The following is a 12,815-nucleotide window of genomic DNA, read 5'->3' as shown; positions in this document are numbered from 1 at the left end:
ATGATTTGCAAATCATTTTCAACCCATATTCAATTGAATATGCTACAAAGACAACATATTTGATGTTCAAACTAAAAAACAATTTTTTTTTTGCAAATAATCAATAACTTTAGAATTTGATGCCAGCAACACGTGACAAAGAAATTAAGAAAGGTGGCAATAAATACTGATACAGTTGAGGAATGCTCATCAAACACTTATTTGGAACATCCCACAGGTGTGCAGGCTAATTGGGAACAGATGGGTGCCATGATTGAGTATAAAAACAGCTTCCCAAAAAATGCTCAGTCTTTAACAAGAAAGGATGGGGTGAGGTACACCCCTTTGTCCACAACTGCATGAGCAAATAGTTTAAGAACAATGTTTCTCAAAGTGCAATTGCAAGAAATTTAGGGATTTCAACATCTACCGTCTATAACATCATCAAAAGGTTCAAAGAATCTGGAGAAATCACTCCACGTAAGCGGCATGGCCGGAAACCAACATTAAATGACCGTGACCTTCGAACCCTCAGACGGCACTGTATAAAAAACCGACATCAATCTCTAAAAGATATCACCACATGGGCTCAGGAACACTTCAAAAAACCACTGTCACTAAATACAGTTCGTCGCTACATCTGTATGTACAAGTTAAAGCTCTACTATGCAAAGCGAAAGCCATTTATCAACAACATCCAGAAACGCCGCCGGCTTCTCCGGGCCTGAGATCATCTAATATGGACCAATGCAGAGTAGAAAAGTGTTCTATGGTCTGATCAGTCCACATTTCAAATTGTTATTGGAAATATTCGACATCATGTCATCCTGACCAAAGGGGAAGCGAACCATCCAGACTGTTATCGACGCAAAGTTCAAAAGCCAGCATCTGTGATGGTATGGGGGTGCATTAGTGCCCAAGGCATGGGTAACTTACACATCTGTGAAGGCACTATTAATGCTGAAAGGTACATACAGGTTTTGGAACAACATATGCTGCCATCTAAGCGCCGTCTTTTTCATGGACGCCCTTGCTTATTTCAGCAAGACAATGCCAAGCCACATTCAGCACGTGTTACAACAGCGTGGCTTCGTAAAAAAAAGAGTGTGTGTACTTTCCTGGCCTGCCTGCAGCACTGACCTGTCTCCCATCGAAAATGTGTGTCGCAATATGTAGCGTAAAATACGACAGCGGAGACCCCGGACTGTTGAACGACTGAAGCTCTACATAAAACAAGAATGGTAAAGAATTCCACTTTCAAAGCTTCAACAATTAGTTTCGTCAATTCCCTAACGTTTATTGAGTGTTGTTAAAAGAAATGTTTATGTAACACAGTGGTGAACATGCCCTTTCCCAACTACTTTGGCACGTGTTGCAGCCATGAAATTCTAAGTAATTATTATTTGCAAAAAAAAAAATAAAGTTTGAGTTTGAACATCAAATATCTTGACTTTGTAGTGCATTCAATTGAATATGGGTTGAAAAGGATCTGCAAATCATTGTATTCCATTTATATTTACATCTAAAACAATTTCCCAACTCATATGGAAACGGGGTTTGTATATTTTTGCATAATTACACATTATTTAAGTTGACCTAATTTGCGATTGCATGGAGTACATCTTTTTTTCCCCCCCAAAATAGAAAGGAATAATATATTTAGTAAGAAAAGATACAGTACTTTATTGATACATATCATTTCCAGGCTTTTGAGAGCCAAATAAAATGAAGTGGCGGGGCACATCCGGCCCCCCGGGCCTTGAGTTTAAAACCTGTGCGTTAAGATGTATCTGCACAAAATATGGGATTGGTATCGCTGATACCAGCCTGAATTGTACCTGGTATCGGATTGTAAAGTAAATCAGTGGTATCACACACCACTGACAGCGGCAAATGAACCCTACAGTCCAGGGCGGGGGAGGGGCGGACGGACGTGTCACTGGGCGGTATGTGGATTTGGTTGAAATTCATGCAACAATGAACCGGGAAAATGATGCGTTGGCGTACGCATGAGCGAGCTCGGGGGCGAGGCGGCCGACTAATGTGAAGCATCAGTCCACACACACACGCACGCACACACACACACACACGCACACACATCACGTTTCGAGGTCATTGAGACCCTGCAGGGCACACGTGCACACGCCTCACCCTCGCCAGCTCTTGGTTCTTCTCCTCAAGTTGGGACTCCAGCTGTCTGAGGCGCTCCTCCACGTTGCCATGGCGCTCCTCGGCCTACATGGGGCGACACTCAGTCATTTAGCTCTGTTACCGTGTTGAAGTGTTTTTTGCAACTTGCTGACTCTTCTGTTCCGTCGCTTGTGATTTAATTTGATGTGTGTGTGTATGTGTGTGTCAGGGACCTTGGACAGCGCCGCCACTCGCTGTGCCAGCTCAGCTTCCACCTCTGGCAGCGTCTCGGCCTTCCTCATGGTCTGCGCCAACCTCTGCTCGGCCATCTCCAGCATCTCCTGCAGCTGACGCACCTTCTCCTCGCTCTGAGTCACAGAGACGTACAGAGACGGAACGCAGCTAAGTGACACGCATGTTGTTCAGGAGACAGCAGCCCGCTCCCTTTCCCTTTAGGGACCTGAACTCAGATTCACCCCGCACTCCGCCTGAACCTTTCAGATCTCAACCAGACGGGAAACCTCCTCATTCCCCCCACAGAGCTTTGCTCTTAAAACCCACACATGTACTATTCTTACATCAGTTGGAGTAGCCAGGCTGTGAAATATTGATTGTTTGACACAGCACTATTAGCAGACATCAGCGCTTCTTAAAGGCCTACTGAAATGAGATTTTCTTTTTTAAACGGGGATAGCAGGTCCATTCTATGTGTCATACTTGATCATTTCGCGATATTGCCATATTTTTGCTGAAAGGGTTTAGTAGAGAACATTGATGATAAAGTTCGCAACTTTTGGTCTCTAATAAAACAGCCTTGCCTGTACCGGAAGTAGCAGACGACGTGCGCGTGACGTCACGGGTTGTGGAGCTCCTCACATCTGGAATTTTTTTACAATCATGGCCACCAGCAGCGAGAGCAATTCGGACAGAGAAAGCGACGATTTCCCCATTAATTTGAGCGAGAACGAAATATTTGTGGATGAGGAAAGTTAGAGTGAAGGAATAGAATTTTTTTTAAAAAAGGCCAGGGCAGTGGGAGCAATTCAGATGTTATTAGACACATTTACTATGATAATTCTGAAAAATCCCTTATCTGATTATTGTGTTATTGGTGTTTTATTGAGATTATATGGTACCTGAAAGTCGGAGGGGTGTGGCCACGGGTGTGGTGACCGCCAGTGTCTCTGAGGGAAGCCACGTTTCTCGATGAGGCGAAGCGAAGGCAGCCGTTGGGGCCAGGCTGAGCTTTTTTTCCCCCTCCTCCTCGGTGGAAGTATCCCACGTTCGGAGGCAAGAGAGTCCATAGCTGCCTCTTTGACAGGTGCACTAGGAACGACGCAAGCTATCCACTCATGTCTAGAGTAAGAGCCGACTTATTACCACAATTTTCTCACCAAAACCTGCTGTTTGACATGTGGTAGGGAACCATGTTCGCTTGACCGCTCTGTTCCATATTAAAGCTTCACCGTCATCTTTAGGGAATGTAAACAAAGAAACACCGGCTGTGTTTATGTTGCTACAGCCGGCCGCAATACACCGCTTTCCACCAACAGCTTTTTTCTTTGTCGTCTTCATTATTAATTGAACAAATTGCAAAAGATTCAGCAACCCAGATGTCCGGGATACTGTGTAATTATGCGATTAAAGCAGACAACTTATAGCTGGGATCGGGCTGGAACAACATGTCCGCTACAACCCATGACATCACGCGCACGCGTCATCATACCACGACGTTTTCAACAGGATACTTAGCGCGAAATTTAAAATTTGGCATGTGTTGCAATGTTAATATTTCATCATTGGTATATAAACTATCAGATTGCGTGGTCGTTAGTAGTGGGTTTCAGTAGGCTTTCAAGCCCAACTTTTCCACTACAGTAGGCCACACTTGCCAACCCTCACAAATTCTCGGGGAGACTCCCGAATTTCAGTGCCTCTCCCAAAAATCTCTGAGAACAACCATTCTCCCGAATTTCTCCCGATTTTCCGCTGGACAAAATGTTAGTACAGGCTGTCGTTACATCCGCTTTTCCTCCATATAAACAGCAGGGGTCACCAAACTTTTTGAAACAAAGAGCTACTTCTTGGGTACTGATTAATGCGAAGGGCTACCAGTTTGATACACACTTAAATAAATTGCCAGAAATAGCCAATTTGCTCAATTTACCTTTAATAAATCTCTCTCTCCCTCTCTCTCTCTCTCTCTCTCTCTCTCTCTCTCTCTCTCTCTCTCTCTCTCTCTCCTCTCTCTATATGTATACAGTATGTATATATATATATATATATATATATATAAATGGGTATTTCTGTCTGCCATTCCGTCGTACATTTTTTTTTTCCTTTTACAGAAGGTTTTTTGTAGAGAATAAATGATGAAAAAGACACTTAATTGAACGGTTTAAAAAAAGGAGAAAACAGATTAAAAATGAAAATTAAATTTTGAAACATAGTTTATCTTGAAATTCGACTCTTTAAAATTCAACCGAAAAAAAGAAGAGAAAAAGTAGCTAATTCAATTCTTTTTTAAAAAATTAAAAAAAGAATTAATGGAACATCATTAGTCATTTTTCCTGATTAAGATTCATTTTAGAATTTTGACATGTTTTAAATAGGTTAAAATCCAATCTGCATTTTCTTAGAATATATAACAAATTGGACCAAGCTATATTTCTAACAAAGACAAATCATTATTTCTTCTAGATTTTCCAGAATAAAAATTTTAAAAGAAATTTAAAAGACTTTGAAATAAGATTTAAATTTGATTGTAAAGATTTTCTAGATTTGCCAGCATATTTTTTTTAAATTTTAATCATAATAAGTTTGAAGAAATATTTCACAAATATTCTTCGTCGAAAAAACAGAAGTTAAAATATTTAAAAAATATTTATTATTCTTTACAATAAAACAAAATAATTTACTTAAACATTGATTTAAATAGTCAGGAAATAAGAGGAAGGAATTTACAAGGTAAAAAGGTAAATGTGTTTAAAAATCTTAAAATCATTTTTAAGGTTGTATTTTTTCTCTAAAATTGTCTTTCTGAAAGTTATAAAAAGTAAAGTAAAAAAATAAATGAATTTATTTAAACAAGTGAAGACCAAGTCTTTAAAATATTTTCTTGGATTTTGAAATTCTATTTGAGTTTTGTCTCTCTTAGAATTAAAAATGTCGAGCAAAGCGAGACCAGCTTGCTAGTAAATACAATTTAAAAAAATAGAGGCAGCTCACTGGTAAGTGCTGCTATTTGAGCTATTTTTAGAACAGACCAGCGGGCGACTCATCTGGTCCTTACGGGCGACCTGGTGCCTGCGGGGACCGCGTTGGTGACCCCTGATCTACGGCTCTCCTAAAGCCGTAGATGCACACACGACAAGGAGGAGACAAATCAGAAGAACGAAGAAGAGACGGTCAATGGCGACGACGAGTAAGAAAAAGTACGATTGCAAGTTCCAAATGGAAACAAGAATTTCAGTTAATCCAAGACAGCTCGAACGGGAAGTGGGTATGCTGCCGTCAAATTTTGTAGATCAGACTTCTCCATTGAACACGGTGGACTGAACGGTCAGAGAAGCACAAGGCGGCGGCAACGTAGCACCGGTCACAGCCCAGTGTTATGGGCCACCTTGCTGAATGGAGACCCGAGAGTGTAACATATGCCGAGACAAAGGAAGCGACATCACGTTCTCATTTGCGGATGTTAATTAATGTTGCCCGGATCATGTTTAGTTTAGTTTAAGACCAGAGGTGGGTACAGTAGCCAGATATTGTACTCTTGTAAGAGTACTGTTACTTTAGAGATATATTACTCAAGTAAAAGTAAGGAGTAGTCACCCAAATATTTACTTGAGTAAAAGTAAAAAGTATTTTGTGAAAAAACTACTCAAGTACTGAGTAACTGATGAGTAACCTGTTCATTTAATAAAGATGGCAACAAGTAATGTACAAAAACATAAAAATAGCAATGAAAAAATTGAGAGCCAGGAATATCTCTTAAGCAACTAAAACAATAATATACATTAAATAATATATATTTGGTTTTACACTGTATTAAAAAAAAATTGAAAATCAATTTTACTTTTGCAACCTCATTATACTATTGGCTAAGTTTTATATTCATTAATGTAAGTTCTCAATCCCCGACCTGTTTTTGTGCCTTTAAAAAAGATTCAGAACTCTACTTTAAAACACTCTCCTTCTAACAACCAAAAAGCTGTGAAAACGATGATGCTGTGTTCCAAATTTAAGTTATTTACTGAGATTGAGTGAGCCTATGGTTTTGCACTTTGTTTATTTTTTATACTGTATATGTATATATTTTTTGCATTCTATTTTAGTTACTTTGAATTTCCAACCCCCTGGCGTTGTTTTGTACTGTTTTTCTACTGTTTTTGTACTTACTTTGATTATTATTTTCAACTGTTTGTAAATGTTGAAATGTATAAATAAAGGTTTATAAAAAATTAAAAAAGTGCAGTTAATCATGTGACCGCCTGGCTCTGTTTGATTGGTGAAACGGAGTCAAACGTCACCAGTGACTGCATTTGATTGGTGAAATGGAGTCAAACGTCACCAGTGACTGCATTTGATTGGTGAAATGGAGTCAAACGTCACCAGTGACTATTTGATTGGTGAAACGCAGGCATGTGATGGATCCTACTTTGAAGGTCTGTCTGACAAAAAAAAGAAACAAAGCGTGCATTAACAGATCGCTAAAAATCAGTAGCGAGTAGCGAGCTGGATGCAGATAAATGGAGCGGAGTAAAAGTAGCGTTTCTTCTCTATAAATTTACTCAAGTAAAAGTATTTTGCATTAAAACTACTCTTAGAAGTACAATTTATCCCAAAAGTTACTCAAGTAGATGTAACGGAGTAAATGTAGCGCGCTACTACCCACCTCTGTTTAAGACTCCCTTAATTCTGTTTCAGGGTTTGTGTTTTCTTAGTTGCCGTGGGTTCTGATTATTTTCCACCTGCCTCTAATCAGTGTTCGGGACGTTCAACGTTAATCAGAGAGCCATTTATTCCAGCTTTTTGCCACACTTCATTTGGCTGTCTTGTTGGCTTCACGCAACAGTTATGTTCGTTTACCTTTTTGATTCCTGTTTTGAGCTTTGCCATAGCTTCCGCGCTATCGGCACGCTTTCCTGCATTTTGTGTATTCCTGACTGATTTATGGACAATCAATTATTTTCCTACCTGCATGCTGATTCCTGGAGTTCCGTCAGCATCTTGGGGAAACGATCCATGCATTAACATGCGACCCCGCCTTAACTACATGACCAGCGGCTTTCTCATTTCTCGCCACATGAGTTAGCCACGTTTTAGCTAATAATGACATGATTAATAATAATAAAAATGTTATCTTATCTTTGTCCCGAGAGATATTTAGGAATGTATGATTTATTTTAAAGGTACACAAAATACTAACAAATGCAACATAAGAAAAACAAAGCGTTGAAGGGGGCGTGGTCGGCACGCCTCCTGCGGGAAGGGAGTGTGTAAGGCCGGTTTGGAAGCCCTGCTGGCAGGTGAGTAGATTACCCAGCCGGGGTTGGTTATCTAATCACCTGTCTCCTGTGTCAGCAGCGTCCGAGGCAATGAGAGCAAACCCGCAAATGAGAGACTCGAGAGAGGAAGCACAGACCCGGGCTCAAGAAGTTCTGTCGGTCCCAGGAGAACCCACCCTGCAAGGAGTCTTCCACACAAAGCTATGCTACTTAGCGATAAGGAAGTGAGCATCTTCTTTGGTTCTTACAAAACAGTGTGATTGACAACTCTGCCCCCTAGTGGACACAAAAGATCGGCCCCAAACTGTTTATCAAGAACCAGCTTGTGGTAAAGTTGATGATTTAGCGCCGCATGACTTGTGCGGTGTGCGTGTTCATACTTGTCTGTGCAGAGAGTCCTTCGTGGCCAGCTCGTTCTCCAGCTTGTCGTTGAGGTCGTGGATGTGTGTGGTTTCCCTCTGGGCAGCCAGGTAACGTTTCTCTAAAGTGGTGATCCTCTCCTCCATGTCTTCTCTCTGCCAGCACAGAGAAATAAACCACCAAACCTTTTAGTGTCGTGTCATGTCGTAAAGCATGGACACCAGCATGGTTGAGAGGATGACCTATTTCTGAAACATATAGCAGTTTCAAGAGTCCAAGGTCAAAATGTGGATGTTTCGTCAAAAAGTGCCTCCGCAGGTTATTCTTTTGAGACTCTGTTTACTTAATTACAAAGTTAACACAATAGCTTCTACACCGCACTTCCAGTAAATTCAATATTCTGTCTTCGCCACTCGTTTTCAGCGTGTGCGGCTAGATAGATAGTTAACAGCATGAAGAAACAAAAGCTCCAGGTGTTTTGTTTCTTCTTTTGAAATTTTTTCCTTACTCAGTTTTATTTCTTTACACTCCTCCCTTCATTTAGGTGCATAAGACTGAAGCTATAAACATAAAATAAACATAACAAAATAATAGATGGATAGTACTTTATTGATTCTTTCAGGAGAGCTCATTCAGGAAAGAGAAGGTTTAGTGTGAATAAGTTCAAAAATTATACTACGGATGCGCACACATATACTGTAGAAATGAAACAACATTCACACATCAAACATTGCACACAATGAATGTGACTCATCGCAATTAAACCTAAGGTAAAGTAGTTTTGCCCTCAACTGGTCAAATTTAGCATTACATGTGTTCATTGCCAGAGTTACTCTCAGACAAAAAACAACATGACCACAAATACAAGAGACAATACAAAGTCAGCAATTTCAATACCAAATAAACTAAATATCTTTATACACAACATCTACGTGATGAAGCTTACACGGTGGAATTATCTAGAACAATGTGTCCGTCACAGGAAACAATGACTCGAGCACTCGGGGTAGAACAATCATACTTTGTAGTCCATTCGTTGTTAAAAGTCAGATTTTTTAATTTTTTCAGTGTTGAATGAGTAGTCTTCTTCTACTCACCCACTTACCATGAATTGATTAACATAGACCCCAACTTGAACAAGTTGAAAAACTTATTCGGGTGTTACCATTTAGTGGTCAATTGTATGGAACATGTACTGTACTGTGCAATCTACTAATACAAGGATCAATCAATCAATAAATCAATCAATCACTGCTGCTTCATTATGACACACATGCCTCGCTGTTGCCCCCTGTGGAGTGGCAAGAGTACTGCATTCATGAGCAACCCTAGTTTAAATAGTTCAAACCGATTTGGATGGTGCTCGGTGGGCCAAATGAAAAGCCGTGGCAGGCCGGATGTGACCCTGCCAGTTGAATAAGCCTGATATAAGGCCTGAATTCTAAAGGTTTGCATGTACTAAAACATGTGCAAACTTGATCGCACACGGTAGTGAAAAGAATAAGCAGGGCAACCTACTGAGCGTGTCCGTCTTCATGAATATGCAGAATATACGCTGATCATCAGAACCCCAACGATACTGGGAGGAGAAGATGTAAATATAACTAATCAGCACACGCAGTATGATCTATCAAGATCAAAACTGTTACGCGGGGGCTATTTTGCGTCTTTATTTAGTACGTCTGAAAAGTATGTGCTTACTGACACAGTTACTAGGAGTGCCTTTGTGACTTCAATCATAAATTGAGGGGCGGCATGGCGTAGTGGGTAGAGCGGCCGTGCCGGAAACCTGAGGGTTGCAGGTTCGCTTCCCACCTATTAACATCCAAATCGCTGCCGTTGTGTCCTTGGGCAGGACACTTCACCCTTGCCCCTGGTGCCGCTCACACTGGTGAATGAATGATGAATGAATGATTGGTGGTGGTCGGAGGGGCCGTTGGCGCAAACTGGCACCCACGCTTCCGTCAGTCTACCCCAGGGCAGCTGTGGCTACAGATGTAGTTTACCACCACCAGGTGTGAATGAATGATGGGTTCCCACTTCTCTTCGAGCGCTTTGAGTATCTAACAGTAGAAAAGCCCGATATAAATCTAATCCATTATCCATCCATTTGCTACCGCTTATTCCCTTTTGGGGTCGCGGGGGGCGCTGGCGCCTATCTCAGCTACAATCGGGCGGAAGGCGGGGTACACCCTGGACAAGTCGCCACCTCATCGCAGGGCCAACACAGATAGACAGACAACACTCACACTCACATTCACACACTAGGGCCAATTTAGTGTTGCCAATCAACCTATCCCCAGGTGCATGTCTTTGGAAGTGGGAGGAAGCCGGAGTACCCGGAGGGAACCCACGCATTCACGAGGAGAACATGCAAACTCCACACAGAAAGATCCCGAGCCTGGATTTGAACCCAGGACTACTCAGGAACTTCGTATTGTGAGGCAGATGCACTAACCCCTCTGCCACCGTGAAGCCTTAATCCATTATTATTATTGTTATTATTATTATTATAAATATGGCAGTGCCATGTTGGCATTTTTTCCCATAACTTCAGTTAAATTATTTTGGAAAACCTTGTTACATTGTTTAATGCATCCAGCGGGGCATCACAACAAGATTAGGCATAATAATGTGTTCATTCCACGACTTTATATATCGGTATCGGTTGATATCGGTAATTAAGAGTTGGAAAATATCAGAATATCGGATATCGGCAAAAAAGCCTTTATCGGACAGTTTTTATCAGTCTTTCACGATTCTATTTGTTTGTTTTATGCCCTTTTTTTTTTTTTTTAAATAAAAACATATTTTTCAAACGTCAAATGCACAAAATATGCAATTATTTCCCCAGAAATATATTCAAAGTGTAATATTTGATGTGAAGTAATTGGAGCCTCACATGTTTCATAACAACTTTGATTTTTGATTCATTATTATTTTTTGAAACATGACAGTTTTAAAGAAAAAAAATGGCAGTTTTGTGTTTTTAGAGTCAATATTTCAACTTTGTCTTGTCACATTTCTACTGTTTTACCTTTTGTTGAATATTTGTTTTCAATAATATTTTTGGACTGTACTTTTGGCCGTGATCACCCCTTATCAAGTCCTAGTTAGGTCGGAAAGCGAAAGATCAGTTATCACATGCTCTTTAAGACAAGATTAGTGCAAATAATTGATGTTAGCCTTCTCATACCTAATTGTTCTTTCAGCCTTTGTTAGTTTACTTTCATGAAAAAAACAACATATTGATTTAATGTTTACTCCTCTTACCTCCCTCTGCTCTCTCTGCTGCTTGATTGACAGCTCCTCGCTGCGACTGAGCTCACGCCGTGCGCTTGCCAGCTCGGCCTCCAGCTCGGCCATGCGTCCGTTGAGCGACGCCGAGTGCTCGCGGGTCTGGACCAGCTCCTTATTGGTCCTATCCAGCAGCTCCTGAAGCTCAGAGGCCCGACTGCCGTCATCATGAACGTCGATGGAGCCATTGGGTAGTCGCTGAATGCAAGTGAACACACACTTTTTTAGGCAGTGAACACGTAGTAGTGCACCATATAAAGAACCCTTTAATTTTCTCAAAAATGGGTGCGCCCTATGTACGTATTACAAATCCCGTTTCCATATGAGTTGAGAAATTGTGTTAGATGTAAATATAAACGGAATACAAGGATTTGCTAATTATTTTCAAACCATATTCAGTTGATTATGCTACAAAGACAACATATTTGATTTTCAAACTGATGGACTTTTTTTTTGCAAAAAATCATTAACTTTAGAATTTGATGCCACCAACATATGACAAAGAAGTTGGAAAAATGTGGCAATACAGTCAATACTGATAAAGTTTAGCAATGCTCATCAAACACTTATTTGGAACATCCCACAGGTGTGCAGGCTAATTGGGAACAGGTGGGTGCCACTATTGGGTATAAAAACATCTTCCCAAAAAATGCTCAGTCTTTTACGGGACACATTTCCGATATTGTTGTTGGACTAATGAGCCACGGATGAGGGGATGTTGCTTAGTTAATAATTGAAGTAAAGTCTGAACGTCATTTAAACAGTTAGCTCCATCTACATTTTTACTTTAGAATTTGATGCCAGCAACATGTGACAAAGAAGTTGGGAAAGGTGGCAATAAATACTGATAAAGTTGAGGAATACTCATCAAACACTTATTTGGAACATCCCACAGGTGTGCAGTCTAATTGGGAACAGGTGGGTGCCATGATTGGGTATAAAAACAGCTTCCCCAAAAATGCTCAGTCTTTCACAAGAAAGGATGGGGCGAGGTACACCCCTTTGTCCACAACTGCGTGAGCAAATAGTCAAACAGTTTAAGAACGTTTCTCAAAGTGCAATTGCTAGAAATTTAGGGATTTCAACATCTATGGTCCATAATATCATCAAAAGGTTCAGAGAATCTGGAGAAATCACTCCACGTAAGCGGCATAGCCAGAAACCAACATTTAATGACCGTGACCTTCGATCCCTCAGATGGCACTGTATGAAAAACCAACATCAATCTATAAAGGATATCACCACATGGGCTCAGGAACACTTCAGAAAACCACTTTTGTGGGTTCTTCCGAGGATGTTGTAGTCGTAATGATTTGTGCAGTCCTTTGAGACATTTGTGATTTGGGGCTATATAAATAAACATTGATTGATTGATTGACTGTCACTAAATACAGTTCGTCGCTACATCTGTAAGTGCTAGTTAAAGCTCTACTATGCAAAGCGAAAGCCATTTATCAACAACATCCAGAAACGCCGCCGGCCTCTCTGGGCCCGAGATCATCTAAGATGGACTGATGCAAAGTGGAAAAGTGTTCTGTGGTC

General features: G+C 40.7%; 1 protein-coding gene across 12 annotated transcripts in view; it reads right to left on the bottom strand.

Moving 5' to 3' along the window:
* The window catches only part of ppfia4 (PTPRF interacting protein alpha 4), a 270,506-nt gene that overhangs the window by 60,924 nt on the left and 196,767 nt on the right, over nt 1-12,815 (bottom strand). For all 12 annotated transcript variants that reach the window (XR_009810026.1, XM_061922616.1, XM_061922620.1 and 9 more), the window contains 4 exons: nt 11,250-11,471; nt 7,997-8,131; nt 2,343-2,477; nt 2,131-2,214 (listed from right to left, as the gene is read on the bottom strand). Coding sequence is in view for 11 of the 12 variants with exons in the window: in XM_061922616.1 (XP_061778600.1) it covers nt 2,131-2,214; nt 2,343-2,477; nt 7,997-8,131; nt 11,250-11,471 (576 nt within the window). In the remaining variant the exon portion in view is untranslated. The remainder of the gene's footprint in view (nt 1-2,130; nt 2,215-2,342; nt 2,478-7,996; nt 8,132-11,249; nt 11,472-12,815) is intronic.

This window comes from Nerophis ophidion, linkage group LG16 (assembly GCF_033978795.1).
Source record: "Nerophis ophidion isolate RoL-2023_Sa linkage group LG16, RoL_Noph_v1.0, whole genome shotgun sequence".
NCBI classification, from domain to species: Eukaryota; Metazoa; Chordata; class Actinopteri; order Syngnathiformes; family Syngnathidae; genus Nerophis; species Nerophis ophidion.
Note: the sequence above shows the minus strand (reverse complement) of the source record. Positions and strands in the feature narration are given on the sequence as shown.